The sequence below is a fragment of the Babylonia areolata genome, chromosome 6 (assembly GCF_041734735.1).
Source record: "Babylonia areolata isolate BAREFJ2019XMU chromosome 6, ASM4173473v1, whole genome shotgun sequence".
Lineage (NCBI taxonomy): Eukaryota > Metazoa > Mollusca > Gastropoda > Neogastropoda > Buccinidae > Babylonia > Babylonia areolata.
This window is the reverse complement of record NC_134881.1, coordinates 25395815-25419778: the sequence shown is the minus strand read 5'-3', so window position 1 is coordinate 25419778 and position 23964 is coordinate 25395815. Positions and strand designations below refer to the sequence as shown.

At 41.0% G+C, this 23964-nt stretch overlaps 1 protein-coding gene across 2 annotated transcripts in view; it reads left to right on the top strand.

Annotated features, from left to right (window-relative positions):
- LOC143282869 (SH3 domain-containing kinase-binding protein 1-like) overlaps window positions 1-18221 on the top strand; it is a 46611-nt gene extending 28390 nt beyond the window's left edge. For both annotated transcript variants that reach the window (XM_076588732.1, XM_076588731.1), the window contains exons 12-14: window positions 2744-2845; window positions 3235-3379; window positions 8945-18221. In XM_076588732.1, the coding sequence (XP_076444847.1) occupies window positions 2744-2845; window positions 3235-3379; window positions 8945-9210 (513 nt within the window). In that variant the 3' untranslated portion in view covers window positions 9211-18221. The remainder of the gene's footprint in view (window positions 1-2743; window positions 2846-3234; window positions 3380-8944) is intronic.
- The last annotated feature ends 5743 nt before the right edge of the window (window positions 18222-23964 follow it).

Genomic DNA, 23964 nt, shown 5'->3' with positions numbered 1-23964 from the left:
TTTTTGCTTTGCTTGCATTATGCTGAACATCTATTAGTACACACGCGTCCACGTTTTTGTGAAAAAGCAAAACAGGAAATGTGATTACGCTTGTGTAATGCTGCACTCCATATGTATGCAGACTTTACTCATTTGTTCACAAAAGTATTTGGACCCAAATATTTGTAATCCAGACTTATCTGTTCACAAAAGTAGTTTAACTCCATACATTTGCAATCCCTACTTACCGGTTCACAAAAGTTGTTGAGCCCATATATTATTATATGCAATCTCTGCTTGTTAACCAAAGTGGTTAATCCCATATGTAGGCAATCCTGCATGTTCATTTAAGTGGTTGATCCCATATATATGCAATTCCTACTTGTTCACTGAAGTGGTTGAGCCCATTGCAAATTAACTAAAACTGTATAGGAAAAAATGTGTATTACACTGTGATCCATCCTTGTCACACGTATATATGTAGAACATTAAACAGAAAGTCATGTATTGGTAGCACTCTGCTACATCTTCTTGAACCAAAGACCTAGCCTCTGCGCTGTGTACATCCTATCACATACTACCTTTCCTTCCCATTTTCATACAGACTGCAGTTGAGTTTTGTGGCATAACAGTACTGTATATGTGACAGTGTTATGTGGATTATTCAACTGTCATGGGGAAAAAAAAGAATAGTATGAATAATGCAGCACAGTGATGTGAGAGAGATTTTCATTTCCAGCACAGTTTCATTTGTATCAAGAGCATAGTATTGAGATTATTTATGAACACATCCATGTAGACATGCATGTGCATGCGCACGCGCTTGCACGCACATGAACGCATATGTGCATGTGTTTATTCATGCACTCACTCACTCACTCACTCACACACACAAATAATGCAGAAACTGTAGATGTGAAGACAGTCACAGAAAAACTGTTCAGATTTTACTTTGTTGTTTTGTATCTTCATTCTTGCTCTTGTTATTATTTTCTGTGCTTATTTGCTGTGGTTGTCATGCAGTAGATGCCAACGTGTGCGTCCATGTGCAGTTCATTGACATACGTTTGTCTCTTTTGGGTGGTTGTTGTTTTTTGGTTTGGGGGGTGAGCGGCGGGGTGGGGTTGGGGGGTTCAAGAGATCTATTTTGAGGAGAAGTGAGGGAAGAACTGTCATTTTGAAGAAACCATGTTCAGAAGTGCAACACAGTTCCATCTTCTTTTTCACCCTTGCAGAGAAGGCTACTTTTCTTTTCAGTGTCAGACAGTACAAAAGCAGAACAATATGACATGGAAACACCAAACTGAAATAAACAGACTGTCATGGAAACACCAAATGGAAATAAAGCATACAATAGACCCCCCTGACCATACCCCCCCCACCCCCACCCAAAAAAAAACCAGCAAAAAACAAACAAACAAAACCAACATTAAGTCAATAATTATGATAAAACACCATTATTGTATGCTTGTTGCCATTTTGGTTATTGTACACTCTACATTTCTTGTATGCTTATCAACAACTAAAAATGGTAAAAGTATCCCCCCCCCCACCCTCCCCCCCCCAAAAAAAATTACAAGTATACATGTACATACAAAATTTCCAAAAAAAAACACAAGAAAAAAGAAAACAGACACAAACATTAAAAAAAATTACCAAACAAACACAAACATTTAAAAAAAAATTACCAAGCATACAATAACAAAAACCCACAAAACAACTATCAAGCATATAAAGTTCTTAACCAATAAAATCAACGAGCATACAATTGTCAAAAAAAATTACCAAGCATACAATAAAAAAACAAAAACAAAAAAAAATCACCCTAACAAGTATACAATATCAAACAAAAGAACAAGCACACTATAACAACAACATCAACAACAAAAGAATAGGAATCAGTCCTTACTTTCTTTTTTTGTTTTTTTTTTTGTTTCATCCACTATTTCTTCTTCCCTCCTTCATAGCTTTTCACTCTCTGGTTTTGAGAGGGAGCACAGCAAGAGGAGCGCCCTAGCAAAGTCAGGTTTTGGATCTTCTTCTTCTGCATTCATTGGCTGCAGCTCCCACATTCACTCGTATGTATACGAGTGGGCTTTGAGTGTATGACCGTTTTTACCCCGCCATGTAGGCAGCCATACTCCACTTTCGGGGGTGTGCATGCTGGGTATGTTCTTGTTTCCATAACCCACCGAACACTGACATGGATTACAGGATCTTTAACATGCGTATTTTGCTTGCGTGTACACACGAAGGGGGTTCAGGCACTAAGCAGGTCTGCACATATGTTGACCTGGGAGATCGGAAAAATTTCCACCCTTTACCCACCAGGCACTGTCACCGAGATTCAAACCCGGGACCCTCAGATTGAAAGTCCAATTCTTTAACCACTTGGCTATTGCGCCCGTCAGGTTTTGGATCAATGTTCAAAGTTTGAGGTCCTGTTTTGGCAATGTTTTGTGCCCTAGGGAAAGGGACTTTAATCCAGTTTTCCTCACTCCACCCAGGTGTAAACGAGCACCTGACTTTGGTCGGGGAAAGTCAAAACGCAGAAGGAGAGGATTGGAGCCCTCCTTCCCATGTCAACCCCTGGAAACAGAGGACATGAATTTGCTGTCCTGCTGGCCGTAAAAGGCTGTATGACTTTTAACCTTAGGGGAGGTGAAGGAAGGACACACCTGTGATGTGGAAAATAAACATCTTCTGTTTCTTCATCAGTCATGCTCCGGTAGTGACGAGCGTGATTGTTTCTTGTTTTGCACAGGATTTGGACAAAGTGGAGTCGGATGCTGACGATGCTGCAAAGGGGAGCAATCACGTTGCTCCACAAAAACCACCGCCACCAGTTGTCAAGGAAATTAAACAAGTGAGTCTCGTGTATGTGTGTTAGTGTGGGTGTGTATGCATCTGTGTATGTGTGTGCATGTTTATATTGTGTGTGTGTGTGTGTGTGTTTAGTGCCTCTCTGTGTGCATGCATGTACTTCTCTACAAATGAACAGACAATTCATCACAGTCAAGTGGAATGTTGGCCTAATGGTAATGTGTCCTTTTAGGAAGTGAGAGAATTTGAGTGCTTTGGTTTTTTTAATTTTTTTATTATTATTTTTTTTAGTGAATAGAAACTGCACAGAACGTACAGAAAAAGATATGCAGATAATTAGAAACTGACCAGAACATACAAAATGCTGTTGCTGAAAACATTTCAGTACTCATGCTGGCACCAATGGCACCATGGGAACTGCTGTGTTTGCAGATACCCCCCACAGAGATGGACCGAAGCCATCGGCAGCCGTCCCTTCATGAAGGGTCTCGTGACACGCCAGAACCTCATGGAGGTCATGCTGCCTCTGCCCCGCCCAGACCCCCTGAGCCTGTCCGACACCACGACTCCGGCCCTGGTGAGTCGCTGGGACTGTGGGCAGGGTGACGTTAATTATTGAGTCACTGGGACTGGGCAGTGTGACGTTAATTATTGAGTCACTGGGACTGTTAGCATTGTAACGTTAATCATTGTTTTGCTGGGACTGTTAGCAGCTTGACGTTAATCATTGAGTCGCTGAGACTGTGGGCAGTGTGACGTTAATTATTGAGTCACTGGGACTGTGGGCAGGGTGACGTTAATTATTGAGTCACTGGGACTGGGCAGTGTGACGTTAATTATTGAGTCACTGGGACTGTCAGCAGTGTGACGTTAATCATTGAGTCACTGTGACTGTCAGCAGTGTGACGTTAATTATTGAGTCACTGGGACTGGGCAGTGTGACGTTAATTATTGAGTCACTGGGACTGTTAGCATTGTAACGTTAATCATTGTTTTGCTGGGACTGTTAGCAGCTTGACGTTAATCATTGAGTCGCTGAGACTGTGGGCAGTGTGACGTTAATCATTGAGTCGCCGGGACTGTCAGCAGTGTGACGTTAATCATTGAGTCGCTGTGACTGTCAGCAGTGTGACGTTAATCATTGAGTCGCTGAGACTGTTAGCAATGTGACATCAGTCATTGAGTCGCTGGGACTGTCAGCAGTGTGACATTAGTCATTGAGTCGCTGGGACTGTCAGCAGCGTGACGTTAATCATTGAGTCACTGGGACTGTTAGCAGCGTGACATTAATCATTGAGTCACTGGGACTGTTAGCAGCGTGACATTAATCATTGAGTCACTGGGACTGTCAGCATTGTGACGTTAATCATTGAGTCACTGGGACTGTTAGCAGCGTGACATTAATCATTGAGTCACTGGGACTGTTAGCAGTGTGATGTTAATCGAGTCACTGTGATTGTCAGCAGTGTGATGTTAATCATTGAGTCACTGGGACTGTCAGCAGTGTGATGTTAATCGAGTCACTGGGACTGTCAGCAGTGTGATGTTAATCATTGAGTCACTGGGACTGTCAGCAGTGTGATGTTAATCGAGTCACTGGGACTGTCAGCAGTGTGATGTTAATCGAGTCACTGTGACTGTCAGCAGTGTGACGTTAATCATTGAGTCACTGGGACTGTCAGCAGTGTGATGTTAATCGAGTCACTGGGACTGTCAGCAGTGTGACGTTAATCATTGAGTCACTGTGACTGTCAGCAGTTTGATGTTAATCATTGAGTCACTGGGACTGTCAGCAGTGTGATGTTAATCATTGAGTCACTGGGACTGGGAGCAGTGTGATGTTAATCATTGAGTCACTGGGACTGTCAGCAGTGTGATGTTAATCATTGAGTCACTGGGACTGTCAGCAGTGTGACGTTAATCATTGAGTCACTGTGACTGTCAGCAGTGTGACGTTAATCATTGAGTCACTGGGACTGTCAGCAGTGTGACGTTAATCATTGAGTCACTGGGACTGTCAGCAGTGTGATGTTAATCATTGAGTCACTGGGACTGTCAGCAGTGTGACGTTAATCATTGAGTCACTGGGACTGTCAGCAGTGTGACGTTAATCATTGAGTCACTGGGACTGTCAGCAGTGTGATGTTAATCAGTCATAACGTGTGATAGATTTCAGGTGTGAGATTCTTCAGACTGTTGTCTGAAACCAGTGAGTTAATCAAATTGTGAGCAGTGTGACGTTAATCAGTCATAAAGTGTAATGAATTTCATAAATGAGATTATTCAGACTGTTGTCTGAAATCAGTCAGTCACTAAGTTTGTGAGCAGTGTGATGCTAATCAGTCATAGCCTGTGACAAATTTCATGCTTGAGATTCTTCAGACTATTGTCTGAAATCAGTGAGTTAATCAAACTGGGAGCGGTGTGATGTTAATTGGTTATAACCCACAATAGATTTCAGGGCTGAGAATCTTCAGACTGTTGTCTGAAATCATTGAGTCACTCAGACTGAGAGAAGTACATTCAGCCACTTGTGTCACCTTTTTCTTTCTTATATCTTGGTGAATTATGTTGTAGGCTTCTTTATTCTGAATGGAAAAAAAAATATGCATAATTGATTCTCATGTGTTATTATAATTTCATATATTATTTACAAAGTGAATGAGTAATTGAAATATTATTTTAAAGTACCAATGTCCACCATCGTGGCAGAATCAGTTCGGCATTGGACTTCAGAGCCAGTGTTACCCAGTGATCAGGGTTGAAGGCCCTGTTTCGGCATGTGTGTTGTGCCTTTGGGAAAGGCACTTTACTCTGATTTTCCTCACTTCACCACCTGACGTTGGTTGAGGAAGAGTTAAAGTGGCAAAAGGTGAGAATCAGGCCCCACCGTACTGTGCCCAGTAGGTGGAGTGTTGGCGTAGTGGTAATGTGTCCGCCTTGGAAGCTAGACAGTCTGAGCACACTGGTTTGAATCCCACAGTCACCAGCATTTTCTCCCCGTCCACTAGACCTTGAGTGGTGGTCTTGAAACCAAAAATAATTGCAGGCAGGAAAAAAAAGGATCCCCAAAATGGGTGGCACTCTCAGTGTAATGATGCATTCTCCATGGGGAGAGCAGTCCAAATTTCACACGGAGAAATATGTTGTGACAAAAAGAGTAATCAAGTACATTACAAAACAATAGACAAAGGGGATGTGAACTCACTGCCCCCAAACAGTAGACAAAGGGGACGTGAACTCACTGCCCCCAAACAGTAGACAAAGAGGATGTGAACTCACTGCCCCCAATCAATAGACAAAGGGGATGTGAACTCACTGCCCCCAAACAATAGACAAGGGATTGTGAACTCACTAGGACGTGAACTCACTGCCCCCAAACAGTAGACAAAGAGGATGTGAACTCACTGCCCCCAATCAATAGACAAAGGGGATGTGAACTCACTGCCCCCAAACAATAGACAAAGGGGATGTGAACTCACTACCCCCAAACAATAGACAAAGGGGGTGTGAACTCACTACCCCAAACAATAGACAAAGGGGATGTGAACTCACTGCCCCCAAACAATAGACAAAGTGGATGTGAACTTACTGCCCCCAATCAATAGACAAAGGGGATGTGAACTCACTGCCCCCAAACAGACAAAGGAAATGTGAACTCCCTGCCCCCAATCAATAGACAAAGTGGATGTGAACTCACTATCCCCAAACAATAGACAAAGGGGATGTGAACTCACTGCCCCAAACAATAGACAAAGGGGATGTGAACTCACTACCCCCAAACAATAGACAAAGGGGGTGTGAACTCACTACCCCAAACAATAGACAAAGGGGATGTGAACTCACTGCCCCCAAACAATAGACAAAGGGGATGTGAACTCACTACCCCCAAACAATAGACAAAGGGGATGTGAACTCACTGCCCCCAAACAATAGACAAAGGGGATGTGAACTCACTGCCCCCAAACAATAGACAAAGGGGATGTGAACTCACTGCCCCCAAACAATAGACAAAGGGGATGTGAACTCACTACCCCCAAACAATAGACAAAGGGGATGTGAACTCACTTCCCCCAAACAATAGACAAAGGGGATGTGAACTCACTGCCCCCAAACAATAGACAAAGTGGATGTGAACTTACTGCCCCCAATCAATAGACAAAGGGGATGTGAACTCACTGCCCCCAAACAATAGACAAAGGGGATGTGAACTCAGTGCCCCCAATCAATAGACAAAGGGGATGTGAACTCACTGCCCCCAAACAATAGACAAAGGGGATGTGAACTCACTGCCCCCAATCAATAGACAAAGGGGATGTGAACTCACTGCCCCCAAACAATAGAGTGGATGTGAACTCACTACCCCCAAACAATAGACAAAGGGGATGTGAACTCACTACCCCCAAACAATAGACAAAGGGGATGTGAACTCCCTGCCCCCAATCAATAGACAAAGGGGATGTGAACTCACTGCCCCCAAACAATAGACAAAGGGGGTGTGAACTCACTGCCCCCAAACAATAGACAGAGTGGATGTGAACTCACTGCCCCCAAACAATAGACAGAGTGGATGTGAACTCACTAGCCCCAAACAATAGACAAAGGGGATGTGAACTCACAGCCCCAAAACAATAGACAAAGTGGATGTGAACTCACTACCCCCAAACAATAGACAAAGGGGATGTGAACTCACTACCCCCAATCAATAGACAAAGGGGATGTGAACTCACTGCCCCCAAACAATAGACAAAGGGGATGTGAACTCACTGCCCCCAAACAATAGACAAAGGGGATGTGAACTCACTACCCCCAAACAATAGACAAAGGGGATGTGAACTCAGTGCCCCCAAACAATAGACAAAGGGGATGTGAACTCACTGCCCCCCAAACAATAGACAAAGGGGGAGTTCAGACAAAGTGGATGTGAACTCACTGCCCCCAAACAATAGACAAAGGGGATGTGAACTCACTGCCCCCAAACAATAGACAAAGGGGATGTGAATTCACTGCCCCCAAACAATAGACAAAGGGGATGTGAACTCACTGCCCCAATGGCCATAAAAGGCTTTGCGACTTTAACTCTCTCAGTACTGCCAGTTAGCTGCCATGACTTTCCCCACAGATGACCCATTTGTATAGGTAAGAAATGAAATTGTCAAAAAACAAATGTTAGAATTTATGAACTGAAAACTTCCAAAGTGATCAGTAACATAACAAGTTAGTTGGGCACAAAATGTAAAACTTCCTCCCTTATTATGCTATCATACAGAGAGATGATGGAAGTGTCCATGTTCTTTGTTCAAAATTCGCACACACTGACAGCACTGTATATGGATTCAGGAAAACACAAAGAGTTTGAAACAGATTAAATTCAGAATGTTAAATAGCCACGATAGGGCTCCTCTGTATAATTCTATTGTCTGCCTTGTGACTGAGACGAAACTGGGTCAGACGAAACTGGGTCAGACGCCATTGTTGACATGCACTGTTCACATGAACCAGTCACTGCGAAAACAACTCTCCTGCTCGCGAGCACAGCAACATGCACTGCGGTGGAGAGTGGAAAGGTTAGTTAAGATACTCTTAGCTCTTAATGTCATTATGCAAATTAGGTGCCACTCCAAAAATTCTAAACTATCTAAGGTCCCAATCAGGGTCCTTTGTCTGAAATGGTTGCAGTTCTTCCTCTTCTTCTTCTTCTTCTGAGTTCGTGGGCTGCAACTCCCACGTTCGCTCGTTTGCACACAAGTGGGCTTTTACGTGTATGACCGTTTTTACCCTGCCATGTAGGCAACCATACTCCACTTTCTTGTTTCCATAACCCACCAAATGCTGACATGGATTACAGGATCTTTAACGTGCGTATTTGATCTTCTGCTTGCATATACACACGAAGAGGGTTCAGGCACTAAGCAGGTCTGCACATATGTTGACCTGGGAGATCGTAAAAATCTCCACACTTTACCCACCAGGCGCCATCACCTTGATTCGAACACGGGACCCTCAGATTGAAAGTGAAAGTCCAGCGCTTTAACCACTCGGCTATTGCGCCTGTCAAAACGGTTAAAGTAAACAGTAAGGCCCCAATCGGAGACCCTTCATCCGGAGTGAGTTCAACCTTGACCCTCCGCTGTGCCCACAGACTCGGCGGCAGCCTTGACCCGGCTGGTGGAGGAGCTTCAGCGGGAGGTGCGGGAGCTGCGCAGCCAGACGGTGAGCAAGAACGAGTTCAACGAGCTGCGCTCAGAGCTGCAGCAGCTGCGGCAGGACTTTGAGGGGTTCAAGGCCACGCAGTCCAAGAAGCTGGTGGATCTGATGATGGAGGTGGACGAGGAGAAGAAGCTGCGGCTCAACACCCAGGTGGAGATGGAGAGGGTGAAGAAGATTGTTGCCGAGACCCACGTCTGATGTGGGTGTAGAGGGGTGTGTGGGTGTCGGGGGGAATGGGTGGGGGGGTTGTGGGTGGGTGTGTGTGCTAGAAACATGAAGAAAATTGTGAGCAGAATGCGTGGATGGTAAGTTCATGTGCAGTTGAAAATTAACGTGCACAGTGTGTGTGTGTGTGTGTGTGTGTGGCTGTGTTGGAAACATGAAGAAAGCAGGTGTGAGCAGCATGTATAGATTTTGGGTTGGTGTGGAGTTGAAAGAAAAATAAGATGCACAGTGTGTGTGTGTGCGCGCGCACGTGCACATGTGTGGGAGGGGTGGGGGACTGTGGCTGTGCTAGAAGCATGCAGAAAGGTGTGAGGAGGATGTATGGATGTTGTGTTGTGTGCAGTTGAAACTGAAGATGCACAGTTCATGTTTGTCTGTGCCTGTGTGCCAGAGATAAGAAGGAAAAAAATAAGTGTGTGGATGTATGGTTCTTTCCTGAATAATGAATGTGTAGATGAAAATATAGACAATAATTTAATCAAGTGTAAATGGTGACGATCAGTGCCTGTGTATTGGTACGTAAGAGTGTGTGCACACCACACCTGCATCCAGGTGGTAATGAATAGTTACACACCTGCTGATGCAGTTATACGTGTTTTAGCAACAGAAAAACATCAGAAAAGGAGAGAATGTGCATTTCTGACTGTGACTATCACCTTTTCTGCCACGCATCTCATATCTGAATGGTGTTAAACACTGTGGATATGAGGTTTCACAATGACTGTGATGATGACAGAAGTATGAAGCTTGGTGGTATTGCATGAATTTTCTGTAATGTCTTCATGGACTTTGAGACAACAACAAAGACGGAAAAGAAAGAGAGAAAGAAAACGGTAGGAATTGTAAAGTTGTGTTACATCTCATGCAATAAATAGGCCACAGTCCCAGCATTGCTAAAATCATACATGTAAAGATTGTGTGTGTGTGTGTGTGCGCGCGTGCAGTAGGTGAAGCTAAAAAAGCATGAACATAGGATCAGAGTCAATGCTTCTAATTTCTAGTGACTGTTCATAAGCTGCGCTATGCTTCCCTTTAGAACTTTTGTCCGTTTGAAAGCTTGCGTGTGTGTAAATGATGTTATTGTTTTTATTTGTGAGTGCATGGGTGTGTATGTCTTGGGAACACGGGGCTAGTGAAATGTGGATTTCTCTTACAAACTACTTAATTGATTATGCCCTGTGAATTGACTGCTTCACACTCAATACATAATTCAAACAAGATTTTTAAGGAAAAAAAATTTCTTTAGAGACAGATGTTTTTTTTGTGTGTGAACACTGCCATGTCATGACAAAAATTTGTTAAGTGACTCACAATACAGAGAAAAGAGGCCCTTCATAGTCCTCAGCCATTATCAGCACCACCAGAGGGTCTTTATAGCCATGAAGGGAAGTGAAGAGGTAACTAGAAAGATGCATAATGAGGTAGAGATAGAGATGCTGTCGCCACTGGGCATGACAGACCACCAAGAAGAATTGTATTATTGTTTGTGACAACAGATTCCTCTGCAAAATTCAGACTTCTCTTCGCATGGATAGCACGTCGCTATAGTGCGGGTGCCACCCTTTTTTTTTCTTTTTTTTTCTACCAACAATTGTATTCGTTTTCCTATTAAGTGGATTTTTCTACAGAATGTTGCCAGAGACAACCCTTTTGTTGCTGTGAGTTCTTTTACGCGTGCAAAGTGCATGCTTTTTAGGACCTCAGTTAAAAAAATCTCTTCCAAAAGACATGCACCCAGACCACCATTCAAGGTCTAGATGAGGGAAGAGTAAAATCCCTCCTCCCTTCTGTAGACCTTGAGTGGCAGTCTGGGTGTTAGTATAGTATTCTACACACGCATCTCGCTCTCTACGATCAGCTTTGAATCCACTCTGTTTACGCATACCCAGATTCAAACACTCCACTGTTGGCTGCTGTTCTTTCTCTGTCGTTGGACCATGCAATTGGAATGAACTTCCTCTTTCACTTTGTCAGGTTTCCGCACTCAGCTCTTTCAAGTCTGGCCTTAAAATCCACCTGTGACTGGTGCAAAAGCTCTTTGATTTGTCTCTGCGCAAGACTCGGCACTATTTGAATATCATTAGTAGTAGTAGTAGTAGTATTAGTTTTTTACGATAAGATGATAGACGGATGGTGAAAAAGGATGGCACTGCACTGTGGTGACGGGTTCTCCCCAAAGCCCGAATTTCTCACAGAGAAACCTGTTGGTGACAAAAAGCAATACAACACAATACAATATGATACAGTGCAAGTTGAGCTGACTGGAAAGAGTCATGAAATGGGGTTCATAACTGTTGGTAGCTGTTACAAAAGACTGTAGATCTTGTTTTAAATACTTAATCTTCTGTCTGGAATGTTTAACCTTATTCTCTTTACTTGTGTGTGTGTTGTTTACTCTGCGAGTGTGTGTATGTATGCTGGTGTGTATCCATTACCTACAAAATGTTTTTTTCCTGAACAAGAAGTGAGATCTTTTGTGATTTTGTACAGCTTGGGGGAAAAAAACAACTACTGACTGCTGCCTGAAGTAACAATATTCAGAACATTGTCTGCTTGCTCTGTTGAATGATGTATTTGTGTGCTTTTGAACTGTGAAAGAGAAGGGGAGAACGACTTTAAGATTGGTCCACTCATAGACGGAGATTCACACACACACACACACACACACACACACACATGCTTACACACCTAAACACTCACAGTGGAAAGATACGCTCATTCATGGGTACAAAACACTTGAATGTACATGTCCTATATTTACACATTTACATGCATGCTGTTTCACACACACACACACACACACACACCCCTATTTTCCCCTCTCTTGTTTTTATTCCCTTTTTGAAACCAAAGAAGGAACACACACTCCCTGTGTGCCTACACACACACAAACACACACACACACACACACACACACACACAAAGACACACACAGATCACTCAGAACAACACACTGCATCTCTATCCTTATGACTTGTATCTGCTCATGTTGACTGGTTTCTTGCAAGCTGTCACGTCAGAGTGTGGAAGATGCTTGTGTACGTTGGTTGCATTAGTCCTTCTGTTTTGATGTTGACCTGCACCAACAGAAATTGCTTTCCTTGTGGATTGAAGATGTACAGTTTGAATCAAAATACCTTTCATCCGACTTTCACTGGAACACTGTTCATTTGCTTTTTTGTTTTTTTACATCTTTATATGATTGTATTGTACATTCGCTAAACAAAAACAAAACAAAAAAACACCAAAAAAAACACAACTTTCTTGATATATTTCTATGGTAAGACTGTGAATGTTTTACTTTCATGATTATTACTCTGAAGTTTTTGTACAGTATTATCCGTGTCTTTTTGAGATACCATGAAAAGATGAGTTATAAGGGTTTACCCAGAGGCATGAAAGTCTGGAGAAGTCTTGGAAAAATGAAAAGAAACATTACCAGGACTGAAAAAATCTTGGAAAAATGAAAGAACCATTTCCAGAGCTGAAGAAGTTTTTGAAAAACGAAAGAACCATTTCCAGAGCTGAAAAAGTGGAAAATATGTTTTTCCCTTCAGAGTCTAGTTGCTTGGAATTAAAAAACAAAACAAAAAACTTTTGACTATCCAACAGTTTAATGCATTAAAAAAAAAGAAGAAAAAAAAGATGACCCTGAATATAACACAAGGATAAATATCCACTATTCTCTTTTGTCAGTGGTGTAGCAAGACAAAATTTGAATCAGTTTGGCATTGTGTTTGGTACAGTTTTCAGTCTTGTGTGGAAAAGGTTTGGGAAAAGTAAGGATTTTTTTTTTTTTTTTACCTCTGTTGGAACCTCAAGTAAATCAGACTGACAGAAACGAGAACCATAACCACCTTTGAGAGCTAGGCACCAGTGAAAGATTTGTCCTCCAAACAAGACCAGTCAGAACAAGTGACCATGTTCGCGGTGTCAAGTTTGCGGGTGAAACTTGAAAGGAAATTTCTCTATATAGTAAATGATTTTTTTTAAAGACTTTTTTGATATTTTTTATTGTGAATGTGGATTAGCATTACTGCATATTCCTGCCCCATCCACATGATGTTTTTGCTGGAATCATATCAACATTTTCTGCTGAAGTTGATTTCCAGATGAAATTTATATTGCTGCAAATGTTATGAATGATCATCAGTTTTTTGTTGGTTTTTTTTTTTTTTTTTTTTGTTTTTTTTTGTGTGTGTTCTTTTATAGGTGGAACAGTGTAACTAAATATTTCATCCCATTGTCATATTGTTGAAGTGCATTGATGTGGACATTTTCCACTGAAACGCAGTTTGGGAACCAGTCAACCTAATAGAAATACCTGTTGGTTTCAAAGATTTTTTTTAATAAAAAAAAATTATACAAACAATGTAATATACTGGTCTTACAAAAGAGTTGGTACTGCTTAATGAAGCAATTTTTTTGTTTCAGGCAGATTCTGTTGTTCGTTTTTGGGGGGTTTTGGGGTTTGTTTGTTTTTTTGGTTTTTTTTTTGCTTTTTTTAACACTGATGATGATGAGAATATAAAAGTATGTAAAGGTTTAACAAACTGTTCTCCACCCAGGCCTGCTTGTCGATGTATGTATATAGTGCACAGGGTTGCCAGCATCCCACCACTACTGCTGATTTCAAAATGAACGGTGAACAAGTTGAATCGATAGTCAACCACTCAAGCCGCATTTTCTCGTACACTTGTGCCCCCGCTCTGTTCTCTGTTGAAGTGAGTAAATCAAACAACTGTGTCAACAACAACAAAAACAAGAAGAAAGGCACACTGAAATAAAAGTCATAAATAAGAAGAAAAACAAATCGTCTGAAGTAGACACCCAATACCCAACGCTGACAGTATTGTTTGGATGCATAGATCAAAAACAATTTAAAAAAAAAAAAAATTTATTTTTATAAATGACATTTCCCTTGGTAACGTTCTTCATGAAAGTCTGGTTCTGTCATGTGTTAGTTTTAGGTGTGTCATTGTGCATGCTGATCAGATTGTTTCATCTGCCTTGGTTTGTTGTGCTTTTTATTTTATTTTTTGTTTGTGTGTTTGTTTGTTTTGGGGTTTTTTTGGCCAGGGGAGGTGGCTTGACACTTGTGAGATCAGTGCTACCCACAATGCAAAGGATTCCCCCACTCCCACGCCCCCCAACCACCACTCACTTCCCCCAAACCAGTTGATTATTTGATTGATAATGATTTCATAAATCATTTGTACTGCCAGTGCTGTTCAACTGCTATGTATATAGATTGATTTTAGAGATTTTAAATGAACAGTTGCTTCGTTAACGCCACCGTGTTGTTGAACTCGGTCATCTTTCGTTCAGTGAGTACCGGTTATTGAACTACTGCAAAAGATTTTCTTTGTGTGTTAATGCAGTCAAAAGATTATCTCTGTGTGTTAGTGTGGTTGGAGGGATTTCTCCTTCTCTAAATGTGGTCAAAAGATTCTCTGTGTGTGTGGGTGTGGTCAAAGAATTCTCTGTGTGTCAATGCAGTCAAAAGATCGGTGTGCATTAGTGTGGTCAAATGATTCTCTTTGTGAGTTAATGTGGCCAAAAGATGATCTGTGTGTGCTAAACCGGTCTGCTCATAATCGTCTTGACCACATTCCTTTTTGACATCTGCTTGGGTAATTATGAACCATTCCTGAAAGCATCTGTAATACATGTGTGGGTTTCCTCTGCATGTATCTAAACAACTGTCAACTGTTGGTTTGTTATCGACATGTTTCTTCAGTGTCTTTTCAAAAACATGGAATTTTTTGTTTGCATGGTGAAAGATGTGCTTTGCTCGCATTTGAAACTGCTGTTCTTATGGGGGACTGGAATCACGAAAGTGGTCTGACATTTTGTACAGTTTTATTCTTCCTGCTGTAGTGGGTTTTTGTCTGTGTGGGCTTTGCTGCCCAGAGCATATGGGATTTTACTTCTTCTGTTTTAAAAATTTTTATTCATAATTATCATTATCAGCTCTATGTGTGTGTGTGTGCAAGCATGGTTTATAAAAATGAGTAAACGCCGTATGCTTGTTTTGAAGAAATCGGTTTGAAAGATTTTCAGGTATTTAAACCTTGGTTGTGTGTTGTCCTACAGACTCTGATCAAAATGTATTCATATATGAGGGTGTTGAAGACTCAATGTAGGGTTTGTACACTTATTAAAAAAAAAAAAAGATATTCAGGAATACTTTGAATTTGTCCATTTTCCCAGTATAATAGTTTGGAAAATAAATATGTTGACTTTTCTGAAGGATTTTTTGCCAGGGTGGAAAACATGCACACAGAAGGAACTGTTTGATGGTCTGAAAAAAGTTCAAACATTTTCCAGTTCAGGTACTCCTTTTTGTGCAAACTGATTCACATAGGAAGATTTTCAGATGATCTGAATTCAGTCTCAAAAAGAGACATGTAAAATGTTCTGAACCAAACTAGTGGGGGTTTTTTTCATTGTGTTGCAAGTGAACAGGAATTTCATTTGCTGTTTTACACTATCTTTCTGGTGAGCGTAAAGCCTAAGAACATGGATCAAAAAAGAAACGACAAAAACACTCCTTTTTTGTTGTTGTTGTTGTAAGTTTAGAAACAGTAAACATACTAACAAAACATGGAGTAAATGAAGGAACTCATCTGTTTTTCTTTTTCTGTGTTGGGGACATTATAGGTGAAGGACATGCTTATATGGTTGGCAAGAGCAAACACTGTCCACTTTGTGTAATCAAACAACACATCAAAAAGCACTGATGCACAGTGACGGCTTCACTTCCTGCTTGTGCACAGGGTTTAGGTCGTCTGCTTCCTGCCCCCCTGCTGGCTCTCAGGGTTTTCTTTACTCTGCTCTTCTTTTCCTTTCTTTCTTTTATTTTTATTTTTTCATGATGTTTCACACAAAGCTAGGGAAGGTTCTCAAGGCATGACCATGCATTGGGTTTACGTGAAGGTCAGGGGCCGTATTCAAGACAAAATTCATTTTGCCTTCAGGCAAGTTATCTTTGACATGGTTGGGACCCACGGGTACAGTTTACCTTCAAGGATAAGTTATCTTCGTATTCAAGACACACGCCGTTCGCTTAGACAGCTAACCCATCGTCTTTTTTAAAAAATCCCGACGATTCCGTCTGCGCATGCTCTCAGTTTCACTTCTCATCGCACCACAGCTCGGACCATTGTCGAGAGAGTTCGCAAAACACATGCTATCTGTAAAGCATGTCTGTTTTCCCTTTAAAAAAAAAAAAAAAAAGAAAGAAAAATGCTGCAAAAGGATCAGCTATATTTACCTCTGCTTCGTGGGCAGTCACCCTTGGCAGATAGTAAGGGCAAATTGCCTTTGGGTTTGTAGACTTGCGGGTAGACTCTTGTGTTCATGAATACTGGATATTGCTAACCCCCAGGCAGTTTGCCTTGCCTCAGGCAGATTACCCGCAGGTACACATTTACCCTCAGGCACGATGTTCTCTTGAATACGGCCCCAGGAGGGCATCTGCTGGGGTCTTCTTTTTTTTTCTTTTTTTCGGGTTTTTTTTTTTTTTTTTTAAGCAGATTTGGTGTAACATCTATGGATCAGTTCACACGCTTTGACACCTCCTTGATACTGAAACTGGATTTCTGATGATTCATGCTGAATTTGTTCACAGCTGACACTTAAAATGTGTTCATTTCAACAACCATGACCTTTTTCTTCTATGGGTATAGAGAGCGGCGATGAGAAGAAGGGTGGGGGAATCTGCAGTGAAATGCATATGATTTCTCAGTTGGTGTACTGTTTGACGATTTTCCAGTCAGCAGCATCATTTAGTTAGGATATGTTTTTAGCGCATAATGTGTTTAATGTTTATCTTTGTTAAATTGTATTTTGAGAACAGCTGCATTGGAATCTTTATGAAATGCCAGCAAAGCTCAGTTTAAATATTTCTTATCTGATCATGACTGTGCTCATATTTTTGCATTGCCTTTGTGTATAACACCTTTTCTTTTGACTTTATGATTATCTGTTTCTCTCTGGCAGTCTTGGTTTGAACCAGTCTTTTTACGCAAGCTTTATCTTTGTAATTCACTATTCTATTTTTCAGTTTCTTGCATAACATTCCACTTATTTCTCCTGTTCTTGCTTTGAAATGATGTCTTCTTCAAGAATAGTGTTACAGTTTCGTCTGTCATCTGATCTGGCTCATTTCTCTGTTTTTTTTTCCCTCAGCTTTAAGCTGTGTTTACGCAGTCTTTACAGTGCTTCTTTCTGCTGGCACTTTCCAGTCAGAAGTGATCACTCAGAATACAGGGAATTAAAAAGTCTGCTCCAGCAGTGGTAAAATCAAACATTCAGCTGTGCTTTTGTGTGAGTGTGTGTGTGTGTGGTGATGTGTGCAAAGGATCTGTAGAGCATATTATTCGTGCTTTGTTGATAACCTTTAAGCATGCTCTTTCATATATTTTGTAGAAAATTTTTGCATACTCATGTTTCAACTGGTGTTCACATTTGAAAGTTATTGCTCCAGTTTCTCATGACGTGCTATATGTGTATCTTCAGTGTATTTCAAGATGTATCACATGATGAAAGCATCACTTTTTGTCCCTGTTCAAGCACCAGGATATACATGACATGGATAGATTGTGTCATACTTCTGCTGTTTCTACCTCAACACCAGTTTGCTTTAGTTTATTGTGGGCTTGAACTTGTAGAAGAACATTGTTTCTAGAGGATTTTACAAGAAAGTTGGACTTTTGGTTGGTTTGTTTTTTTCCTTCCTTTTTTTTTTTTAATTTTAATTTAAGTTTTGTATTGTATTTCCTTTTATATTTTGTGTGGAGAGATGGTGATCTTGCTGGTTTTAATTTTGCTGGATAAGAATGTTTGACAGAGTTATGTTTTGATATAGTTTTGATAAACAATCTTTAGTTAATATCAAAATCAGTGGCATTACGATTTGTTTTCTGTAAAAAAAAAAAAAAAAAAAAAAAAAAAAATATATATATATATATATATATATATATATATATATAACAAACAAACAAACAATAAAAAACAACCAAAAAAGCAGTCAGCAGTATTTCACTAAGAGTGTTCAGCTTCAGGTACCAGTGCATCATGCGATGGACTTTGTGTAGGTTCTTGTCGCTCTGAACAGAGTGGTGGACTTCCACTGTTTGGAAAATGGAAACAGTTCTGTGATTTTCGGTTTTGGATCTTTCTTCTCATTGAGCTTGTATTTCTAATGATACTGCTTTGTTGCGATTTATGTTGGGACTCTGCATGTTACAAGTGTTCAGAGTTGTTGTTTTGTGTGGTATGTGACAAAGAGACAGACTCCCCCCCCCCCCCCCCTCCACCCCCCACCCCTCCCCCACCCCCCTGTAAACAGTTGTTTGTGGTCTGTTTGATTTAACGTGACTGGGTTTCAAGTGCTTGTTTGCATTATGCCCAGGCCAGCAAAGCTGTTCTTGTGAAAGCGGCAGTTGAAACAAAATCAGTTTATAAAGAAGGGAAGAGGAGGAAGTGCAATGGGTGTCTTGTGAACTGTGCCTGTGGATTTACATTTTAGTTCATTAAAACTACATGTTTCCTTCATTTCTGAGTAGTTGAAGGATGCTTAACCATCAGGTGTTAAGAGGTATACAGTTGCTGGTTTTACCACAGAGAAAGGTTAGGTTTAATACACATGATAGTGTTTTGTGGTTCTACCAATGGAGCACACATGATGAAGATTTTTTAAATACATTTTGTGGACACGGAAAGACGAATATACACCAGTGCTTTGGGGGTCAGTCTATTGGACGTGGCTGTGTGTCTACACTCAGAGAAGACAGCAGTGCTTTGGGGGTCAGTCTATTGGACGTGGCTGTGTCTACACTCAGAGAAGACAGCAGTGCTTTGGGGGTCAGTCTATTGGACGTGGCTGTGTCTACACTCAGAGAAGACAGCAGTGCTTTGGGGGGTCAGTCTATTGGACGTGGCTGTGTCTACACTCAGAGAAGACAGACAGTGCTTTGGGGGTCAGTCTATTGGACGTGGCTGTGTGGTCATCTGGGCTACAAGCAGCAAAGACATATGAATCCTGTAGACACGCACACAGTGTTTTGTGTGTCTACTTTCTCAGCATAAAAGGATTTTTTTTTTCCCCTAAAATTACGTTTATCTAACATATTTACCATGACCCACCAGTGCAGACTCCGGCAGGGAGTCCGATTCCTGTCCTGTGCAAACTACTATCCGCCTATGCGAAGAAAACGAAAGTAGCTACGTCCGATAATCTCCCGAAAGTAGGTTACCTCCCCTCTGTATCCCTGAATAGATTCCTCTCTGGGGTCTGTTATGTGTTCTTTAGGCCTGTCCACAGAATACAGCTGTTTCTTAAAAAGTCTGTGTACAGTGGAGTCCTGGAATTGAAAAAAAAGATTTTGCAAAGTTGTAGACACGCGGGTTAGCAGCAGTGTCATTCAATGAGATGATAGACAGAAACCACAAAAATATGAAAAGTGGACACTGAGACGCTATGTAAAACCCAGTAGAAAGGAAAACCAAACCAGTCAGAGAAAGAACAAAGGAACTTTATAGATTTAAAAAATATATCTATCTGTATCTATATATATATAAAATCTTTTATGAGAACAAAGTAGAATGAAAGTAAAAGTGAATGAATGTGATGAAATGGAGAAATGAGCACGCTCAGTGGTTTGTGCAGCTGCAGAGAAAATAAGTGTGAAGCTGGATGGCAGTTTTTCCAGAGCTGTCATGTGTGTAGGAGTGTAGGAAGATTGCAGTCACTTAGAGCTGAAGCCCTGCAAGCTGGCTAGCCTTTGGGGACCATCCCAATGCCAAGCATCCTAAAGCCCTCTTGGCCAAGAGAGTGGGGATGTAACTTGGGCGACACACTCTCAACAATTATCGTCTAGCAGTTGTCTCCTCTGCTGTTCTGAGGGTCAGTCGGACACAACTGACTATTATGCATGTGTGTGGGGAGAGTTTAAGGAAGGCAATAGTCTTCTCAGTTGAGGATGAGGAAATCTATTTGTGTGAATGTTTTTCATCCATTTGTGTTATCAGCAGTTGAAGGAGCTGACCCGGTGAATGTTCAAGACCTACTTTTTGCACAACTGAATGTTCACAGGTTGTCTCCAGCACACTGTTGTTTTTTTTGTTTTGTTTTTTATCAGTACAGCTTTGTGTGTGAGAGAGAGAGGGAGAGGGTATACAGAGTAAGCTGATTTCATTGATTTTAAGATTTGATAATGGCTTTTGAAGGATTGTTTCCTTGTCCAAGTTGCTAAAACACCAGGTTCACAACACACCTTGACTTAATTTTTTGGGGGAAAAAGGTCAGATAATATTCTGTGTTAATAAGAAAGTATCTGTTACATTTGTCGTGAGGTATGTGAAATGCTAAACTTGACAAGCCACTGAATGTGGATCAGTTGTTGCATGCTGGCTTTTCCAGGTGGTTTTGAGGATCCTATAAATTACTGGTAACTTTCTCCCCTTGCATTCTATGCTGACAGGTAGAGAGGGGTTGAAAACTGCTGCTGGTCTTTATCTGGGACTCATTAAAGTTTAGGAGGATGTTTGCAATATTAGCAATAATTTGTTGTTTGTTTTTCAAACAGCTGAAGTTCAACTGACAGTAGATGGCAACTAATTGAAATTAACTTTTTTCTTTTATGGGAGAGGGGTGCGGGGGAGAGGGGGTTCAGTTTTAGTCAGTTGTCAAGCATTATCAGTGCCATGATTGAATAGAGATTTATCCAGTGCATGTTTTCACAGCAAGACAGCCCTGATGATTAAATCATGGCTGTGTGTGTTCAGATGGATTCTAAGCCAAAAGTGAATTCACCAGAAGTCACTGCCATGTTAGCGATACGCTGCACTGACAGATGTGGCTGGTGTCCACAGACAGACTGTGTCAGCAACACCAGGACAGAGACCAACAATCATTCCAGCAATGTTGGAATCCATTATACACACTGTGAATCAGTGTGAACTGAGTATCTTGAACAGTTTTGCCAACGCTCAAGTTTCTGTCTTCCATCCGAGTTATGCATGGTTTGAAAGTCCTGCTTTTTCTTCTGCAAGCTGCTTCACCTCTGTTGGGTGGTTCTCAGACTTGTGAGAGAGAATGTGCTAAAACGAGAATGTTTGTGAGTGTGACTGGATTTTATGGAACAAACACCTTCGGTGAGTCCCCTGTTGTCAGCATCTTAATGCCCTTGTTATAAATACTGGTATGAGAAACCTTTCTTCACATTTTGCTTTTATCAGCAGATGTCATGGAAATGTACTGGGTTCTCGAGAGGAGTGGGAATGTAACGGGTTAGGGAGAACTTACATTATTCACAGCTCAAGGTGTTTTGACACATGTGAGAGGTTTCCTTTTTCTTTCTAAAAAGTCATCCTTTATCCACAGTTGTTTGCAATCAGTTCAATTCAGAAGCTGAGTCCCAAGAAAGATCCTCCAAGATGCAAACAGTAGAGTGCAGCCGCATCCAGTGGAAGGAAGATTGTCAGAGATGATGTGCATTCTTGGCTGAACTGGCATTTTAGGCTGGGTTTCATTGTTAGTTAGGTTTGAGTTTCAGCACCACCAACAGACAGAACGCGACATAAACCGACACCTATCCTGCAGTAATTTCTTGATGGATTAATGAAGATATATTGTCTGCCCACTTTTTAACGAAAGAAACCAAAAGAAGTGGTAAGATTTATGTATCAAAGCAAAAGCGAACAACTGACTCTAAAGTAGTTACAAGTGATGTGGAATTGGCAAAAACAAAAATCTGTGATTATGCAACGTTTTTAGTAGTTATCATAGTCAAGTCTGACTTTAAATTGTTCTTGCCAGATTGTCTCCTGTGACTTGTTCATGTGTCTTGTTTATTAATAATCAGATTGATGGGGCATTTTGCCAGCAAAAATGTTCTTTCCTCCAGAATCATTGACTGGCACTTTCTCTTTCTAAAAACTTCAAATTTGATTCTAGCTAAGCAGTTTGTCATCTCAACATTTGATTCCAGCTCAGCAGTTTGTCATCTCTTGCAATGGATTACTTCCAGATCCTTTTGTTGCCATATCCAGATTATTATTCATGTATGTACATTCCAATAGCAGTTTATTAGATGTCTGTATAAAGTATTATGTATAAGCATATAATTTTCTTGTTCATACATTTTCTTTGCTGGAAATGGGTGGGGGGTTCTGTCAATGTAGTGTAAATCTCTTAGTATTAAAACTTCATTACTTTACTTCTCTCTGTATGTGATAACAAACCATTACAAATACAGAAATGAAACATTATTCCTGCTTCCACTGATATATTGCTTTCGTAATTAATTCAGCAGCCTCCATATATGTGTATATAATTGATATAAATTTGTACCTTATGAATTAAATAATCCATGCTGTCAGTGCTTCTTTGCTTTTCGTATGCAAGTGTGTTTGGGGAAGTGAGTGGGCCTGTTTGTGTGTGTCGGGTCATCATTTCTACTGTTCATTCAAGCCACATATATCAAACCTAACGAGACATGATGTAACTCTTTCTGAGAAACATGTTAGGAGTTTGGTCAGGTTTGGTGAATCCCTCTTAATTTAGTTTTGCTGCCATCGATACTGATCACTGTGAAAACCCATAAAAAGATATAAAAATGTAACTGGTCAAAGTGGAAAACACTCAAACAGTTTTATTAATAATGCTCAAATAGATCTATGTCTTTGTTGCACCACAACTGCAGAATTGTGACAGTCAAATCAGTCTGGCGAATTTCATCATGCTATTGCTGACAAGCTCCACTGTGACAAGAAGCAGACAAAAAAAAAAAAAAAGCAGTGATTGCAGATAAAGTGAGACATTTTTTTTCTGTATTCTGAACTAATTTGCTTTGGCAGAAAGTGCCCTGTCATAACCACTCAACCCTGAACAGATTGCTTTGGGAGTATCCTTATCACCTTTCTCCAACCCATTAATATTTAAAAGATTGTCCCAAATTCTGTGGCCTTTCATCTCTACTCTCATAGTGATCTTTTTTATTTCCCTGCCAACAGCCAGCAAATTCCTGGACAGATAGGAAGAAGAGACCAAACCTAAAATAAGTACTTGACTAAAAATGTTTCGAGTTCCTGACAGTCAGCAGAGTCCAAAGTTTTGTGGGGGCACAGGATGTGGTGGCAGTCTCCGTTCCTGAAGAAATGCTCACTCAGTCTGGCTCAGCAACTACGCAGCTGATGGTGTCAGTAAGGGAGGATTAGTGGATGGTATCCTGTGTATGCTGAATCAGCAACTCAACAGTTATTGGTGTTAGTAAGGGAGGATTAGTGGATGGGATACCAGCAACTCAGCAGTTATTGGTGTTAGTAAGGAAGGGTTAGTGGCTGGTATCCTGTGTATGCTGTATCAGCAACTAATCAGTTACTGATGTTGGTGTTAGTAAGGGAGGATTAGTGGATGGTATCCTGTGTTGACAGTATCAGAACTGCGAGGTGTGCCCCTGACAATCTATGGTAATGTGATAATCCCTGTGGGTTGCCTGTGCTGCAACAAAACAAGCCTCAGACTGGCTGTGAATGGGGAAGGGAACATCATTCTTCTTAGACTGAGACAGTATAGACTTCACATTCAATCACAACATCCCACAGAACAAGTTACAATACTTAAACAGTGGCAACATGAATATCATCATCATCATCATTATCATCATCATGAAAGGAGGCAGGATGGTATGATGCTTATCTGCACATACAGGGTCTGGG